Source organism: Artemia sp. Qi Xiang Cuo, chromosome 13 (genome assembly GCF_049724085.1).
Source record: "Artemia sp. Qi Xiang Cuo chromosome 13, ASM4972408v1, whole genome shotgun sequence".
Classification (NCBI taxonomy): domain Eukaryota; kingdom Metazoa; phylum Arthropoda; class Branchiopoda; order Anostraca; family Artemiidae; genus Artemia; species Artemia sp. Qi Xiang Cuo.
In genome coordinates this window covers 25,589,450-25,608,850 of record NC_142806.1, presented here as the reverse complement: position 1 = coordinate 25,608,850, position 19,401 = coordinate 25,589,450, and the positions used below count along the sequence as shown (strand labels likewise).

At 34.9% G+C, this 19,401-nt stretch overlaps 1 protein-coding gene across 1 annotated transcript in view; it reads right to left on the bottom strand.

Annotated features, from left to right (window-relative positions):
* Nucleotides 1-1,246: 1,246 nt before the first annotated feature.
* LOC148945118 (translation initiation factor eIF2B subunit delta-like) overlaps nucleotides 1,247-19,401 on the bottom strand; it is a 77,901-nt gene continuing 59,746 nt past the window's right edge. Inside the window, exons 3-5 of the mRNA XM_089099257.1 lie at nucleotides 12,369-12,689; nucleotides 7,424-7,595; nucleotides 1,247-1,499 (exon numbers count right to left, since the gene is read on the bottom strand). Of these exons, the coding sequence (XP_088955383.1) occupies nucleotides 1,324-1,499; nucleotides 7,424-7,595; nucleotides 12,369-12,689 (669 nt within the window). The 3' untranslated portion in view covers nucleotides 1,247-1,323. The remainder of the gene's footprint in view (nucleotides 1,500-7,423; nucleotides 7,596-12,368; nucleotides 12,690-19,401) is intronic.

The window sequence follows — 19,401 nt, the reverse complement described above, 5'->3', positions numbered from 1 at the left end:
TCGCGTGCGACTCAAGCTCCCTCCCGATAAAGGCCTTCCGTCAGCCCCATGGTCAGCTTTGATACCAGTCCGTAAAGGTGCCCGTCAGGGAGCAGTTTTATCCCCCAATTTCTTCAATAACTACATTATTGAACCTCAAGACAGCTGTCCTTCATCATGCATTCTCAGGTCCATTGACATCTCCCTAGTATGCTATGCCAATGACACGCTGAATCTCAGTCAGACGCTTAACCGCCTTTCAGAAATATTCTCATGTCTGCAGTCTAACTACGAGAAAGTCGGTCTGAGATTTAACTCCCAAAAGTCGGAAGTTTTGCTTTATAATTGGAAGAATGACCCTTCTACTAATATCACACTAGGTGATTGCTGAGTAAAACCAGTTGATAAAATAGTATATCTGGAGCTTCCAATAGGTTCCTCATTACAGCATACCCGTTCCCTCCTGATCTCACATCTTGAACGGCGAATATCCAGCTCCTATGCTTTGATTGTTAAATCCACTCCGAGATTTAACCGTCCACTACTGGCAAGTATTTACAACACTACCGCTCTGCCACATATATTATATGTGACCCCTTTCTGGAATTTATTGGCAAAACGTGAAAAGTCTAAAATCCGCTCTATATTTTTCCGTTTTGCAAAGTACCTACTAAAATTGCAACCTTGGACAAAAAATAGTTTTCTGATTCTGCGCTATAAACTAGCGGACCCAAATCTAGCTGTTGAGACATTTATTAGCCGGCAAAAAACAAAACCAGCAATTCTAAAGCACGAGTGGGCAAGTTTGCTTGTTTAATTTTCCCTTTTGTTTCCCTTTTTATTTTTTTTTTTTTTTCTCCTTTCAAAAGTTGTTGTCTTTATTGCTATTTTCGAAGAAGTTGTTGTTTCTGTTGTAATCTTTGAGTATGCTATCTTTCAGTTTCCACTTTTCGTACTATTTTGTAAACTATTTAAGAAGTTGTTGCTTTTGTTGTTATTATTATCGTTTTGTTTCCTCTTTTCGTATTTTTGTATACTCTGTCATTGTACATTTATTGTATACGACGGGTTTTCAATAAATATTATATTATATTAAAGCACTTTTTAGCAGGAAATCACTCCTACTCGGGTACAGTCATTCACCCCATGTATCAAGAATAGTAATAAAAGCTGGTAGAAAAAGATCAATTTAGAGTTGAAAGATCAGCAGTTTGGGGTCTACTCCTTGACCAACCCCTGATTCTACTTAAGTAAACGCAAATGGATGTATGTAGTCAGCCAAGTTAATTTCCTCTTAAAAGAATTTACAACAGTAAAACACGTTAAGTGCACAACAAAAGAAAATTATTCATCAGTATCAAGTTGTTTCAACCGTAAAATAGCTTTGGCAGCCCCAGCTGGAAATACTCCAATTTCTGTCACGATTGCTGTCAAAAAACTGTTGGGTGTTATGTCATATACCAAGTTCAATCCGTCAATGTTCGAAGATTCATTCAAATCAACCAGTTGACAGGGACTACCTATAAAAATAAATATAACTGCACAAAATCAAAGGGTATATCTGGTGCTCTTTCAGAAATCGAGTTACTATATATACTTGAGTCGCTCCTAAAAGTAATCTAGAATGCGTTTATCGACTCTGTCCTTTGCAAGGACTTAAATACTCCATTAAAGGCGGGTTGTGTCGGCCATAATTTAAACCAAACACGTTTAAGATTACCACTTGCTGAAATAACACCTGAAATACACCATTTTCTATCGTCCTAGAAAATATTGTTAGCTAGCAATTTTATTAACAATTGCGTTTCATTAGCTAACAAAATATTGTTAGCTAGCATTGTTAGGTTTTCTGTAACAAACCGCATTGTTGTTGAAGAATTTGAGGCGTAATATTAAGAAGCCAATAAAGCAGCATGACATATTTAAGCTTAACACTGATAGAGAATCCAGATAGTAAACTGTTTTTTTTTTAACCTTCGAATTTTGTGTTTGGGGGCAACATATTTTTCCTCCAGTCATTTCAAAAGTATTTATAGGTTATTATTTTTCAATTTTACAACGAAATCCTCCGGATCGATCTCAATAGAGGCACATCCCCCTAGTTTCGTACGTACAGGTATGAAAGAAAGAAGCTCTCTTTCTTTCACGGCTTTTAGGAAATTTCGGGGGGACATAACTTTCGGTTGAACACGAGAAGTGATAAGGTTGGTACATGCTGGAAGGGGAGGAATCGAAGGAGTCAGCAAATGTGGAAGGTTGGGGAGTGTGTTAAAAGCCAGTGGATGACCAACCTTTTTCATTTAAGCTAAAAGCGGCCATTTGTACTCTATTCGCACATTTGTTGGTTTCATAGCATGCTAAGACAGAAATATTATAACTTTTAGCCATTACGGTAAGCAAACTGTTATTTAACCTCTGACGTTAGAAACGTCAAGGTTAAGTAATCGGACTTATCAGATAAGTAATCTTGGAATGATCGAAAGCACTGTGCGTAAACGTAGTGAGACTTAAAGTCTACTGAAATTCAACAAGTATAAACCATTGTAAAGTATGAAATTTTTAAGATTTTTGACTTTCACATACCGGTAAGCAATATTTCCATCTATTTTTCAATCGCCCTAAAGAAGATGTCATAAGTGACCATCTACAAACATGTCCAAAAATACATACATTTTCTCCGAAAGATTCAGTATTTGCATCATATCAATAAGAGTACAGGCGAAAGGGTAGCATGCTGGCACCAGGTAATTGTTTTGGGTGGGGGTTGTCCTATTCACGCAAATATAGGTCAGGATTGTGAAAAAGTAAGGGGTAGTGATTTACTTTAGATATGGTTGGATATATAGGCAAAAGTTTCTGTTGCGTTTTTGTGGCCAATTTCTTACACAAACACACAAACAAAAAAAAAAAAAAAAAAAAAAAATAACAGTTAAGTTTTTTACTGTTAATAATAATCACTTATCTACACAAATACTTTTTGCCTGTAGTACGCAGTAAAGACAATGGAATTTTAAACTTCCAATCAGTCACAAAAAAAAAAACTAAAAAAAAATCGTGTAACATATTGATGAAAGATTGAGGAAGTGGCGGTCTTTTCTGTGCTAAAATTCAGGAATCTATGTCACCAATGATGGTGACTATACAAGTTTAAGGTTACTCGTGATTAAAAAAATTATTTCTAAATGTATTTTTCAAAACCTAGATGGAACAAAACACCCAAAATCTGGAAAGGATTGCCCCCTCTCCGATTGACACTACGGACTCTCTTTCGTCAATAGTTTGCGTTAATATATATATATATATATATATATATATATATATATATATATATATATATATATATATATATATATATATATATATATATATATATATATATATATATATATATATATATATATATATATATATATATATATATATATATATACACCACAGTCTCCAGTGCAGCTGTAATTCTCTGTTTCAGTTCTTCAATGTTAGCTGGAAGAGGAGGTACGAAGACTAGTCCTTTCACATAACCCCAGAGGAAAAAATCACACGGCGAAAGGTCGGGTGATCGTGGTGGCCATTTCAGAAGCAAATCGTCTTCTTCACTACCTCGACCGATCCATCTCTCTGGCAGAACCTCATTGAGGGAGGCTTGTACAGTGAGCTTCCAGTGAGGTGGAGCCCCATCCTGCTGAAAAATGAAACTTTCGTCTTCATTTTCTATGAGTTGATCAATTAGCCAATTCTGAAGCATTTGAAGATAAACATCTCCGTTCACATTTCCTTCGAAGAAAAATGGCCCATAAACTTTTTTCTTGGATATTGCACAAAACACATTAACTTTTGGTGAGTCCCTCTCGTGTTCAACTGTGGCTTGAGGATTTTCTTCGCCCCAAATGCGAACATTATGTTTATTAACTTTGCCACTCGTGTGAAACGTGGATTCATCACTAAAGACTAGCCGATCATCGAAATCGTCTTCTTCGAGTTTATCTAGCATTTCAACACAAAATTCTTTACGTTTTTGCTTATCACCTTCCCTCAAGGCCTGAACGAGCTGAAGCTTGTAAGGTTCAAATCGCAATCGTTTTCTCAGAATTCGCCAAACTGTTGTTTGTGGAATGTGGGTTTCCACACTTGCTCTTCTAACACTCTTTCGAGGACTACGCAGGAAGGCTTCACGAACCTACTCCACTGTCTCTGCTGATGTTGATGGCCGTCCTGGCGATTTAGGTATGCATAAGCAGCCGTTTTCTTGAAATTTTTGGTGCCAAGTCCTAATTTGTTTTGTAGTTTGTGTCTTCTTTGCAAATTTTGTGAAGAAAGCACGCTGCAGTGTCTTAGGTGACTTAGTCCGAGCGTACTCTAAGACGCAATACGCTTTTTCTTTTGAATTGAACGGAATATCTTAATCTGAGAAGATAGAAATACCAAACATTACACACAAAAACGTGAAACGTTTCTATACAAGCTGTGAGAATTTGAGGTCATTCCTACAAAGATTGCCAAAGTTATTGGGCTACAAAATGGGGTCAACCTATTTTGGAACACCCTGTATATATATATATAGTATATATATATATATATATATATATATATATATATATATATATATATATATGTGTGTTAAGATTTTGCTTTTGACAAAGTACAAGACCTTTCAAGAGAAAAAGTACCATATCAAACACTTGCAATTTAAAAGAAGGGATATACTGGGAAATATACAAAGGAGGACATACACAAATGGAGGGAAAATATCCCCCCCCCCAGATTTTTTTCGTCTCCCTGAATTGTGAAAAATGACTTTTGTGGGGTGTTTTCATTCCGAATGTCCTTTTTTAGTATTGCCACTGAAATAAATTAAAAAAAATGACAAATATACATATATATATATATATATATATATATATATATATATATATATATATATATATATATATATATATATATATATATATATATATATATATATATATATATATATTTTTTTTTTTTTTTTTTTATGGTATATGATAAACAAATACATGTGTTAATACAGTGAAAATATCAGAATGGATTATTGACTCTATTGTGAGGCAAAGACATTATTCCTGGCTTTTGTTTATTACAAGTGATTAGTAAACACTTAAAGTGTCTTTTCAAATTCGATTTACCTGTGAATTATCTCCCTTTTCCCCGTAAATAGACTTATAAACTTCAATTCCCAGAGGATTTTAATTATCATTGCGACGCTGTCAATAATTGGCTGCCAACGCAGTGTTGCCGATACAACATCGTCGGTGCTATATTTCCCGGTGTGTCCAAATTTGACACAAAAAAAGTCAAAAACAAAAAAAAGGGTCATTTTCCTACTAAGCGGGCAAGGTTGCCCGTCGCGGGAAGAGGGACGGTTGCCCGTCGCAAGAGCCGGTTTACCCGCCGGCAGGGACCTCCCTTAAACTGCGGGGGTTAGGTGAACGGGAATCGTCGCTTCCCCTGCTCTGTAAGATTTTCAGAAAAAAAAACAGAAAAGCCAAAATCAAAAATTTTTTGGCCAATTTTCTAATCTTCCCGAATAAGCAAGCAGAAGAGGGAAGGTTACTTGTTGCAAGTGCCGTCGTACCTACGGAGAGTGGAGTCTCCCTTAAATTGCGAGGAATAGGTAGCGAGGACCTACGCTTCCCGTGCTTATCGGTGCTCAACATGGCACAGATGTCTCTAAATCTCAAGCCAATCTTGAACTTTTTCCAGTCAAACAGAGAGTTGGATCTAACGTTGCTGTCGAAAATGAAATACGACTTCTTTGATGTAGCAGCATTACGCGACGCTAAACTCGAACTCCTTCAGCTAGCATTCCCTGAAAGAGTAGCTTTAGCCACAAGAAGCCCCACAAAAGACTCAGCATCATCAGAAATATTAGATTTGCTAGCTGAATGTGATAAGAATAATATCCCACTTCCAACTTTCGTCATCACTGACCCATCTCAAGTTCCACAGGTCCCCGAGACCAACTTCTCTATCCTGCTAAGCGAAATTCGGGATTTGAAGAGCTCAGTGTCCGTGATAAAGCAGCATCCGACGGGTGTTAAATTGACAACTTGCCCAGATGTTGGAGCTACAGCCCTAGCGAACAACAAGCCTCCAACTTGTACTGTAATTATAGAAGACGCTCTGTCAATGACTAGACTACAAACACTTAGTCAACCTCAGTCCAAAGACGAGATTCAGGAGTTCAGACAATTAAAAAAACAATAAACTACAAGTTAAATTCAGCGATATTGTAAAAGCAAAAGCTTTTTGTGTTGAAGCTCCTAGTGTCCTTTCGGCAAATGCGCCAAGTGGCAGCAGCATCAAATGCAAACCCAGGGAAGAAAAATCTTATGGCATAATAAGAGGACTTCCAATAGAAGTAGATGGTAGCAAAGTTGCCAAACATAATCCAGGCCTCGTCGAGGAAGCTTTTCGTTTTGGACGAAGTAAAACAATCAGACTGACTTTCAAAAATAGACAGACCAAGGGCTTTGTAATGTCTTTGTAATGTCCAAGGGCTTTGCTTTCTATCAATATTTTTAAGTGTATAATTTTGTCCTTTAAGGCATCGCAGAGTGATCCTGTCACTCTCGGAAATCATGTTGTCCCTAGGGTATTAGAGATGAGATATCTTGGTATTATGATTGCACAAACAATGATAAAAATTAGACAAGCCATTGTTAAGTAAACAACTAAAGCCATTAAATGTGCTTATGCATCAATAGTGCTGAATTGTAGACACTACTCCAGGAAATCTCTTGCTTTAATTTATTATTCAGTGTGCTTACCACACATAACCTACCTTGCCGGTACATCCCACATGCTGTCAGTGAGAGACATTGAAAACGTCAAAAATTGCTACAATAAATTTGCAAACTTTTACTGTACATACCAAAGCGTTATAGGAATTCCCGCCTTAAAAAATAAGGTCCTAAAGAGCCATCCAAACAATGGTCTAGCATTCGAAATAATTCAGTGCTAAAAGTTAAATTTGATAGACGACGTTTCTCACCTGCAATTATTTGAGTGTCGTGAATTACAATAAGTGTTGTACCTTTATCTTTTTGAAGCTGGTTTCTTTTTCTTTTTGTAGTGCTCCACTATAATCTATTTATGTAGATGGTGGGTGAATAAATGTTATTATATATATATATATATATATATATATATATATATATATATATATATATATATATATATATATATATATATATATATACATAAAATACGATGTCCCAATATTAAAAAAAAGTGGCAATAAAAATATTCTTACTTAATATTGTCCTTCCTTTCTTACATAGATTTTTGGAAAATTTCGGGGTGAGACAACTACCGGTCGAACCCGAGTAGTGATAAAATTGGAACACGTTAGAAGGGAAGGAATCCAAGGAATCAGCAAGTGTGGAAGGATGGGGAGTGTGTCAAAAGCTAGCAGAAGACCAACCTCTTTCATTTAAGCTAAAAGCGTCCGTTTGTGCTCTATTTGTACATTTGTAGGTTTCACAGCATGCCAAGACAGGAACATTAAAACTTTTAGCCGTTAATGCCACTTGAGATGTGCCAGCTCTAGCCAAGACGTCACTATTTACAAGCAGAGCCGAGGAGCCGAGGAAAACCTATAAAACAACAAATTTCAAAAAAAAAATTTCATTTAATACTTTCATTTGCCCTCCTCCATTGATTAAAAAAAAAATATGCCCTTCCACAAGTTGCAGGTCACATAGAAGGCTGCAGCCAGACTCGGCGGAGACACACAAAAACACACACGAACACGCACACATACACATACACACACACACACACAAATAGACACACACATAAGACACACAAGACAAAGACAAGGGTTAATATATAACCAAATATATAAAAAATATATATTTGAGTTATGAATTTATTTGTACCCTCTTACAATAATATGAAAAAAAAGCGCAGTACCAAATGAAATAAAAAAGAAAAACCCTATCTAACACTAAGACTTCATTACAAATAGTCTAATAAAACCAAGAGTTGAGTCAGCGGTGAATCGTATAGTTTGCTAGGAGATAGCATTCAAGCTCTCCACTTAAGACCTTTGTTGATTGATTGAAGATTCCGTATATAGATAAGATCTTCGTGTTAAAAAACCTTCGTGGAAGTCCACCAAAAATTTTGCATATCGTTAATAAGTGCTTTGTATATTTTGACGCTTGGTGAAGGACAAGAAAATAAAACTAAAATCCTTATTTCCATGTACCTAACGTAGGAAACTGAAATCATTATTTCCAACTACCTAGCGTATATGACATATTCAAATATTAACTGAGAGCAGTCCCTAACATTAGAAAATAAATTTTTTTGTAATATCTACATTTACATGAACGTAATTATTCTGAAAGTAAGTCTATAAATTGACAAACTGGGGTTTGTGTATGAAACTACTTCTTGTCCTCTCCGAAAAAGAGGGAGAGGGCTGGCCTGTTTAATTAAAACTGGAGTGAATATAGGAAATAATACTAGCCAAATTTTGAAATCCGAGCTTTGTTTGAATGTGTGGAATTGCTTAAGGAAATGCTTTTTAAATTATTTAAAAACCCTACAATAGAGTAATGCGCCAGCTATCAGCCAGACAGCATACGATTTTACCTCTGAGTTGGCATAGCTTAATTCAACTTACATTCTACTGCAATTCAAGAGTACTTATGGATGTAAATTGCACACGCTGAATTTTTTTTTTATATTTACAACTTCCATATAAACAACATTGCCATCTAATTTATAATTGCCACAAAGTAGATATCACTAGTGAACCATTAGTATCCCCCAAAAATGCAAAAATTGTATGCCCGACTCGCACCATTATCGTGTCTGTCGACAAAAAGCTAAGCATTGTGAATGACATGTTTTTTTTTCTTGATTTTAACATCCCAATTATATTTCAGAAGCGAAAACTTAAAATGGCAAGAAATTGGATTGAAGACCCTGTATTAACATTAACTTGCTATCTGCATTACTGGTCAGATTCCTCTTACATACAGAATTAAACTACTGATCAAAGTTTCCATTTTTTCTAGTTTTAAAAACTATGCCTCAACCCTTCACGCTCATTGGCAGTTGACAAATTTTATGCATGAAAGTTGAACACTTCTCAACTCGAGAAATTAAGAACGGTATAACTAGCGCAATTTTGATTTTATCAACAAGTGAGACTGGAATTTGGCCTTGAGCATCGCAGTTTTACAAAAATACACACAAAAACACTTGTGTTCTGGTGATAGGTAGCACGCCAATAAGAGCAGTGCTTCCACTATACCCAAATTTTTCGGGATTTCCCTGAATTAAACTGGGTTACCCTGGAGTTTCCAAAAAATTGATGTTTGTAAACACACAAACGACAACACGAAACAAAAATCGTTGATGTTGGCGAAGATTTTGTTTATAAAAATTTTTCTTTCAGAGAAACCAACTGAATCCCCCGGAAATTCGGGGTAAATAAAAACCTGGGTAGGTGCCAGTGAAAAGGTAACATAATGGTACTACGTATTTTACTCTCAATGATTGAAGTACAAAATACTTCTTGAAAAGTAATTATTGCTTAACTGTACTAGTGAGAAATATCCCACCCGATGCTTACATTTACGACAAAATTTGGCGGAATACTTGAGATTCCTTAGGAATGATTCACATGCGAGCTACATAAAATATAAAAGTTACATAAAATATAAAAAAAAGAGCAATGGTGAATCAAATCTTCGAAACCATATTATTCGAATTTTATGGGGAGATAAAGTAACATCGCCAGTAAAATAGAGCAGCTATATCGTACATCATGTCGAAACATAGACTGGAAACTGCAAAAATTCAAACAAACATAAAATATTATTATATATTACATTATCATATATCATATAAATATAAAAAAAACTATTATATATACATTATACTATATATAAATCCATACCTGAACCATCTCTAAGAAAAGTGTAAAATTGCCACACAGCTTTTCGTTATTTCCCATCCCCTTCCAGGATAAATACCAGAAGAAGCAAATTTTCCCCAATAGCGTTTCAAATTGCTTACAAGAAAATATTACATTATGGACCGAGATTTTTTTTTTTAATGAATCTTCCTCCCAAGTTGTCTCCCCTTAAAGGATGAATGATCAGTTAATTCGTAATTAACAAATTAATACGTCAAATAATGTTTAAGAAAAACAGTGTTATTCTTCATTGTCTTGTATGTTATTGCTTGAGACATTTCCTTTTGAGTATTATACATGCTTGAATCAAGACTTTTTTATTCAAAAGATTAAAACTTCAAAAGCTTCTAAAAATGTTGTGTTTTCAGTAAAGTACTAGTTATCTATATGTTTATATGAGTTAATATTATATAATCATATAAATGTCCATGGAAAGAAATGGGTAATTATAATCCTATATATAAAATAGGTAATATTGTAATTGCCAAAACTAGCATCATATAACCAACTAATAATGGTGTTACAAATATTTAAAACACGTGAAAACAGTTTAGATTAGCAACACTAAGCCAATTTTAAACAAAAAAGGGTCATAATTCTAAGCTACACTAGCACAACAAAGAAGCAGTTATACGATTCCCAAAACAAACAATTTTGAATTGACTTTTCTAATCCTCCCAGATAAAACGATAAATATATTTATTGTTTTACTTACAATACACTTTTAAAGAAGGAAAAAAATAAATCGTACCATGCTTGAATCCCAACAGAACTATGTTTGCATACTAGTTTTTTTATTTATTTTTTTTTATCCTACCAAACATGTAACAACAAATTTAGCTTTGTCTTATTAATTCCTCCCAGGTAGAATTAGGACTAGTATTCCATCGTCATGTTTATAAAGCGTTCTTATAAACATGAAAAAAAAAAACGCACTTGAGGGCCTAGCAGGACACTCCTTGGTATACTAATTTTTTGATTTTTGGTGATCCCGTATAACTGTAACAACCAATTTCACCTCAATTTTGTTCACTCCTCCCAGAAAAGGTACCAATAAAAGTGATGCAGATAAAAAAAATTGGCTTTAAAGTATAGACCATAAAAAATGAACCCAGCATTTCTGTTTTCATAAGGATTATTTTCCAAGTTCAGCAGTTAAAAAAAAACAAAAACAACTGAATGTCAACAAAAAATATTCACCTACAGGAAAAGCTTGTCATTTGTAGATATGCCCTGTCCAAACAGGCGACCGACCAATAAAAAAAATAGCATCATTGAATTAATTTCAGATTTCAGAAGATGACATGTAAATTTTTTATGTTGTCATAGCTGAATGGTCTTTGATACAAAAGGGCAAAATTATGATGAAGCAACTTGCAACTTTTGATCTTTGTAGCTGTTTTTAGTTTTATACTTTATTTTTCTATTTTCATTTATTTTTTATGCAACAAAAATAGTTTTATTGAATTGATTTATTCTATTCAGACTGGTGTAAGTGTCCCAATAATCCACTTCAAAAATCTTCTGGCTTAGAAATATGAAAATCATCTTGGATATGAAAGCCAGGGGCGGATCTCCAGCCTTTTTATTGGGGGGGGGGAAGGCAAGAGAGTTTCTTATTCGGATAGTCAAGGGGCATGGGACATATAATTTTTTCTCCCCACATTATTGGGGGGCAACTGCCCCCCCCCAACGACGCCCCTGATGAAAACTCCCTAATAATGTAACACTGTAATGATGACTGTCATGAACCACAACCAGTCTGAACTATAGCCCCCAAATACACCACGTTTTATTTGTTCTTTTATGTCTAGAAAAACATGTATAAAAAACACAATCAACATTGAACTCTTTTTTACTGAGCCATAAGTTTCCATAAGAAAAATTTAACACAGCATAAACTACAGGCTGCTTAAATATCAATTAATTAAACTATAAATGAGAAAAATTCGCCAGTTGTCAGGTACTACCTTCATATGTTCCATCATGAAGCTAATATTTCTAGAAAAAACATGTCTAGACTAGAAAGATTTAAAAACATTAATAAATAAATAAAATACGAAAATTTTATAAAAATAAACTGAATAAAAAAAACGAAAAAAAAAAAACGAACAAAAAAAAAAAAAAAAAAAAAAAAAAAAAACGGAGTCTTGCCCTGAATTTCGCCTAATCATTATTTTGTCCTTTCGCATCAAAAAACATTTGGATATAAAAGCATCGGAAATTCAAATTTGTAATGTCTTCTTTCTATTTTGATGTAAAAATGTTATATTTTTAATTAAGTTTAAATAAAATTAATTTAATTTCTTTCTCCCTGCATTAAATGGATCTATAGTTTTATGTTACCAATCCTGAGAGGAAATGACACTTATGCAAATAATGCTAAAGAAGAATTTATGAGCTAGTACAAAAAAATCGTTCAAGTATCACATACCATTTTAACGTATTTCATCATGAAACTGATATCCTTGGAAAAAACTAAAGTGCATGGGATGCCTAATCTTGCAAGTCGCTTCATCATCTCTTTTCCCTCTGGTCTCAAAGCACTTTCAACTACAGCAACATGGAAGACCCTTCCAATCATCTTCATCTTCTTAAACGCTTGAAACACAGTTGACGAAAAGCCAAAAGTCATATAGACTTCTTCAGAATTCGAAGCTGTAGCTTTACAAATGGATTCAGCAATGCCATCAATTGCCTTTTTAATGTCTGTGTCAATATACAAGTCAATAGCATCAATTAATTCATCTTTTAGCTAGAAAATAAAGAATATACGTGGAGAGTCTACACAGCATAGATATCCTGGGAGGGGAGGGGCAGGTATGGAAAAAGTTCCAAAGCTGCCAGTAGCAGAATTCAACAGAATTCCAAAAGTTGCCAAGAAATTATACTAGGCCATGAAAACTGCCTAGTAGCATTGCTACTAAGCTACGCAATTTTTCCACGGCAACGGGGGGGGGGAGGTTGTATTCTCCTGAAGAAGGAATCAAACACGTTAGAAATTTTTTTTTTCAGGCTATAATTCTCTTACCAGTCTTTTGAACCAACAATAAGCAAATAAGTAGCTGGTGTGTATGAATCTGTCTAACTGATATTAATAAAAACATGGACTAGATCAGGTACGTCAATAAGACCTTTTTTGGAAAGGGAGTAACAATAGATTTATTAGGGATATAAGCAATCAAACAAGGTTTTTTGACAATTTCAACATTACTTACACACAAAAAAAAAGATTTTAGAAGGGCCCCTGACCCCTGTGGTTATGATCAAGGGCCAGATACTAAGCTTGAAAATGTCACAGACTGCCAAACACTGAAATTACCAAAAAAAAAATAAAAATGAATAGTTATAACCCTATAGGATTTGAGTCACCTAAACTCTATTCACAACTACTGCTGTCCATCTTCATATTTCAAAAGAATTACACAGTAATAGACATCTTTGTTTTTATTTTCCCGTCAAAATGAAACCAAAGAACACGGGGAACGTATATTCATATTAGTAGAAGTATGCCCACGGTGCCATTTGGCCAGTTCAACATCCCCCTCAACGTACCCTGAAAGTTCAACTTAATACCCTAGTAAGCTGTTGTATTCCAAGTAACATGACAAAACTAACACGAAAAAAAAATACATAGAGCCCACTTTGCTCTTCATTTTTTTTTTTTTTTATAACATTCACAACAACATATAATTGCAGTATAGACCTGAAATTTGAAAAAAAGTAGTTCACATAACTTAAGCTAGACCTTTTAATAGAGCCCTGCATATGCTGGAAATGTAAAATAATAAAAAACAAAGAAAAAAAAAAAATCAATTTAATAACTTAAAATCAAAGTTTTTCATATACTGACTCCAAATAGAAATTCAAGATTAAATTTACTTTGAGGGTTTTAACAAATAAAAAAAATTAGTTGTGAAAAATATTTCTATTTTTACTGAACCTGGATATGTAATGGTCGTTAGCGAGCCGTATATCTCAATTTAAGTAAGCAAGTAAAGATAAAGCTTCATGAGTTATCAATCTACTGGACATATCTCATTTCAAGTCATACTAATCACACCGGCTTTGCAAATTTTCTTGCATGTGAATGCCCAGAAATGCAATTTTTTTTTGCTTTTGTAGCTGCAATTTGACATGATTTTCTGAGGAAGAATTAGTGACAGTACTAAAAGGATTAAAAGACAATAATGCCCCAGGTACAGATAGTGTGGTGATTTTTTTTTAAATATGGTGGTTATGAAGTTGGATAAATTTTTTTGGGCATATGTCATGTCAAATTACTACTACTACTACTAACAACTTATTGCTGCACAAAGCACCCTGAGGCCAACACAGCTATGCACGGTCCTCCTCCATCCCAATTTATTCAAAGCATTCCTCTTTAGACCCTCCCAGGAAGTTTCTATTTCCCTTAAATCTTTCCTTATGACATCCTCCCATACCAATTGAAGACAACCTGCTTTTCATTTTGCCCTAGATGGTTGGTCAAAAAGAACAATCTTTAGCAGTTGCCATCCTTCATCTGCACAACATGCCCTAGCCATCCCATTCTTTCTCTCACTATAGCCCTAGAAACCGGGACTAGCCCCATTGTTTCTACAGCCTACTGTTTGAGATACGATGAGTCAGTTGGGTACCCAAAACAATCTGTAGGCAATTTCTCACAAAAACATCTAATGAAAATTCCTCTGTTTTCCGAGCACCCATGCTTCAGAACCATGCTTGACCACTGTCATCACTATAGCTTCCAATATTCTTTCTCTTCTTCTTCTAATTCACAGCAGGCGGGCTATTCAGTTGGTACTATTTAGCCCTCTTCTTTTTGCTTCACTCTGTGGGCTACAGAGCTACTGTCTTGGTTGTCTCTTATTTATTAGATATTGTCAGATATCTTTCAGTAGATCTTTTGACTCAAGGAGTTCGAATATAAGATGATAGATATCGATTTCTGTGCTCTGTGTACAGGTATAGTTGGCTAGGCTCTTGGCTGATAGTGAGATTTTGTGGTGTTTAAAATATTTTAACAGTTTACAAAGCAAGGTATGTTGTGCAGACGTCAGCATATTACATTCAAATAGGCAATGGTCAATTGTTTCATTATTCATATTACAATTCCTGCAAAGAGGGGACAGGGAAATTGAACCACTTGAATTAGAAAGCTTATATGAGAATACAAGGAAATTTAGTCCATTTATTCCAGAACGAATTCTATGATAAATTTTAGAAAGATACTTATTGGGAAAGGGGGAAAGGATAGGATTAATCTTATTAAAATTAACATCTGATAGCCTCCATCGGTAAATATCTCTGATTTGAATTGGTATTCCACTTGGCTGGTCAATATGTATAGCATTTCTTGCTATTTTATCAACCTGATGATTACCACTTATGCCAGAGTGGCTAGTAATGAACTGAAAATAAATTTTTATGCCACTTGTAGCAAGATTATCAATAGTACTGAGACAGTGATAAGTATCAATGTCAAAATTATACTGAGGAGCTGAAGCCAGCAACTCAAGGCTTGATAGAGAGTCGGAATAGATGATAATATTATTCGAATTCGCAATCAAAGGTTGGTTTCGTTTAAGGTGTTCTAATGCCATGATTATGGCATTTAACTCAGCAGACATTATAGATAAATTATTAAATAATCTCTCTCCCATTGCAATTTTCAGGTGAGGAAGGAAAACACCACTTGCAACCTTCTCATTCATTTTTGACCCATCAAAAAATATTTGGAAGTGATTTTTATAGGTAATTGTATTAAGTTCTGAAATTTTTTTCTGGACAAAAGCAATGGGGGTCAAATCTTTATTCCAATTTGAAAATTCAGTATTTATTATGGGAAATGATCAATTCCATGGAGGGGATTGGGGGAAAGTAGGTGCAATAGACTTTGCTGGTACAGGGAACTTCTTTTGAGTTTTGGCATACTCATTTGCAATACCTCTATACATGGCTGGATTTCTTGACCAATTATGTAATGTGTGTGAGCTATTTGATTCAATTTTTGGAAGATGTTTTGTCAAGAGAAAGCTACGTCTCTCCCTTATTGTTGTTAATCCACTCTCCATAAGCAGAAACTTGGTGCTTGTGGGTTTCCCAAGACCATATATGAGACGTATTATATCATATTGTGTTGTTTCAATTTTTTGCATCTGGGTCTTTGCAAATGCACCAAAGACAATGAGCCCATAGTCAATATGGGGTCTTATATGTGATTTATAAAACTGGAGTAAGGTTTTCTCATTACAACCCCAGGGTGTGGAAAGAAGTCTTTTTAGTATATTTGCTTTTCTATAACTATTTTTTATTTTGTTTGAAATTTGGAGGTGGAAATTTAGTTTTTGGTCAAGCATGAGACCTAGGTAATTAATATGATTATCTTCTGAAATAGTTGTTTTATTTAGAGTTAGTTTTGCATTAACATGGTTTCGCTTCCGGTGAAATTGGATTATTTTTGACTTGGTGGGTGCAATGGGTAAATCTGAATGTTGAGGTAATTTTTCAAACTGGAAAAGTTACTTTTGCAGATTTGACTGTGCTATCTGAAAGGTGTTGCCAGATGACCATAGCACCGGGTCATCAGCATATTGTAGATTCGTGTGGGGTAGGTTCATGTCCCAGAGATATAGGACAAATAGGAGGCAACTGAGGACTGCTCCCTGAGGTAGGCCTTTGGATATTGTCTTTTGGGGTGAAGAGGCTGAACCAACACAAACAATGAAACTTCGCACTTCTATGAAGGATTTAATAAAAGATACTACCTTAGGGGGTACTTCAAGTTTTGCAAGTTTATTTAAAAGGATTTGGTGGTTCGCATTGTCATATATCCATTCAAAATCTCGGAAAGATGCGGCTAGGATATTATTTTTTGAGAAAGATTCATTTATTGCATTTGTTAGCAAAATGAAAGCATCTGTTGAGGAGTGGTATTTCCTGAATCCAGTTTGAGTGTGTGGGATCATTTTATTATTCTCAACAAACCAGAGGACTCTGTGATAAATCATTTTCTCCATTATTTTACCCATCACAGGCGTAATCATTATGGGCCTATAAGACTCAGGGTTATCTTTTGGTTTATTTTTCTTTAGGATTGGTAGGAGGGATGAACATTTCCATATATTGGGGAACCTAGAAGATGCCCAAGCGTGATTATAATAATTTAGCCGTTCTTGTTTGTGTGAAGGTGTGAGATTCTTTATCCATGTAGGGTGTATATTGTCATAGCTGCTTCTAGTTTTGGTCCTAATATGATGTATTGCATTATTCAATTCCTGGATTGAAAATGGATTAGTTATGTACTCAGATCCTGGGCACGGTTGGTAACTTGGGTTAATAGGAATGGTGGACAGATTGCTTTGATTATTCGATGTTAGCTTAATAAAAAAAAGATTTGCAAATAAGTTAGCCTTTTCTTTATCCTTGTCATAATGGTATTGTTATGCGCAAACTCATACTGGAGTGGGTTTGGGAAAGTTTTTTTCTCACAGATGTGGCTTATGACTTTATATATAATGGGCTCATGCGTTTCTCTGGAGAGATTATTTGCAAAATTATTCCAGTATTTATATTTAGCATCTATTATAGTCCTTTTTAGATTAGATTCTGCTTGTAATTTTTTTAAATATGCAGTAGGTGTTGGTTTTTTTTTATGAATTCTGTCCTAGCTGCCTTTTTTATCCTCCATTTATTTAGGCACTCATTTGTCCACCATGCTTTAGGAATTTGTTCAGGGAATGTTTTCTTAGGTATTGTCCTGGGGATAGCATGATTAACTGTATTTATTAGTAAAGATGTCAAGGCTTCAGCATGTGTGTCAACTGTTGTGTTAGAAATGCATGAACTTTGGGTGAAACTTGTAATTTCATCATTTAGCTTATTTTGGAACATAGACCAATTTGCTTTAGTGTTGATATATTTGGTGGTATGAGATAAAGTTTCAGAAGGTTCATTTAGGGAGCAAACTATAGCAAAGTGGTTTGTACATAAACTATCCATTTTATTTATGTAAATTTTGTTCAAAAAATTTAATGACACAAGTTGTAGGTCAATTGTGGAGAATTTGCCACTTTTGGGGTTGACATAAGTATTCAGGTTTGGAGGGGTAGCAACAGCTAATTCATTATTATTTGAAGTCATATGCTCCATAAATTTACCAGCTTTATATGCTGGTTTATTCCCCCACAAAAGGCTGTGGGCATTGAAATCACCACAAATAATGATATTTTTTAACATATTAGAATTATTTATATAATTAAAGAAATCCTTGGCATCTGTAGTTTGGCCATTAGGGTTATAAAAGCTTATTATGTAGGTTTTTAAATTATTCAGCCAAACACTTATACCAATTACATCAACATCATTTTCAAAATCTGGAAAATTGATGCCACAAAATTTTATATTATTATTAACTAATAAAGCTACACCACCTCCTTTTCTCTCTGAAGATCTATCCTTTCTCAGGATAGTATATCCCAGAGACTTAATTTGTTGATTTTGGGTTAAATGAGTTTCCTGGAGGCAAGCAATATTAATGGAATTACTATTCATAAATGATATTAGTTCATTTAGCTTATTTTCTGTGAGTGATCTTACATTCCATTGGAGTATTGATAAATGTTGTGTTGTTGATTTATTCTTCATATGACTGTGTATCAATGTCCAGCTTTGTTAAAAGTAAAGCAAGATCTTTTTTTGCTTGAATCGGCATATCATCTGGGATGTAGAGTTTTGCCAATTCTGCAATAATTTTTGTTTTCTGTAGTTGATGTATGTTCATGGCCTGAACTGCATTACAGTTTAGAATGAATAAGCATATATTTGGGGATTGCATTTTTGGTAGTGCATCCTGTTTGTTGGTTAAGGGATTGATTCCTGGTAGTGTTTCTGGTTTGTTTCTTCTTGGGAGGGGGGCCCAGGCTGACCTCATCTCACTGGACAAGGAGGCTTGTTTGCTTCCTTCTGATAGGGATTTGAGCTAGGGGGCTTAAAAGATGGTGTTTTCTATGGGGTGCTTGAGGCATTGGGGCCGATGGACTGGGGGGGTTTGGTTGGTTTCATTACAGGCTTTATTTGGTATTGTTGGGCCGCATTTGCTTCCATTGCTGCAAAGGGGTATGGGATGGCCTTCTCTGTTGATATTTGGAGTGTTAGAGCTCTTTTCTTGCATGCAGGGCATAATGATTTATTTGCAGATTCATGTGGGCCTTTGCAATTGATGCATATAGGCTGAGTGTTGTTGCAAGTTGTCAGCTCTTTAGGATGGAAAGATTTACAATTACTACACTCTTGGAGAATTTCATTGCATTTGTTTGTCGTGTGTCCCAGTTTGAAACACTTCTGACACTGAATAGGCTTAGGTTTGTATTCCTTGTGTGGTTTGATTTGCCCAAATTGGAATAATTTTTCTGGGATATCAATTTTATCCTTCAGTGTGAATAAGAAGGATCTACTAGTTTTTA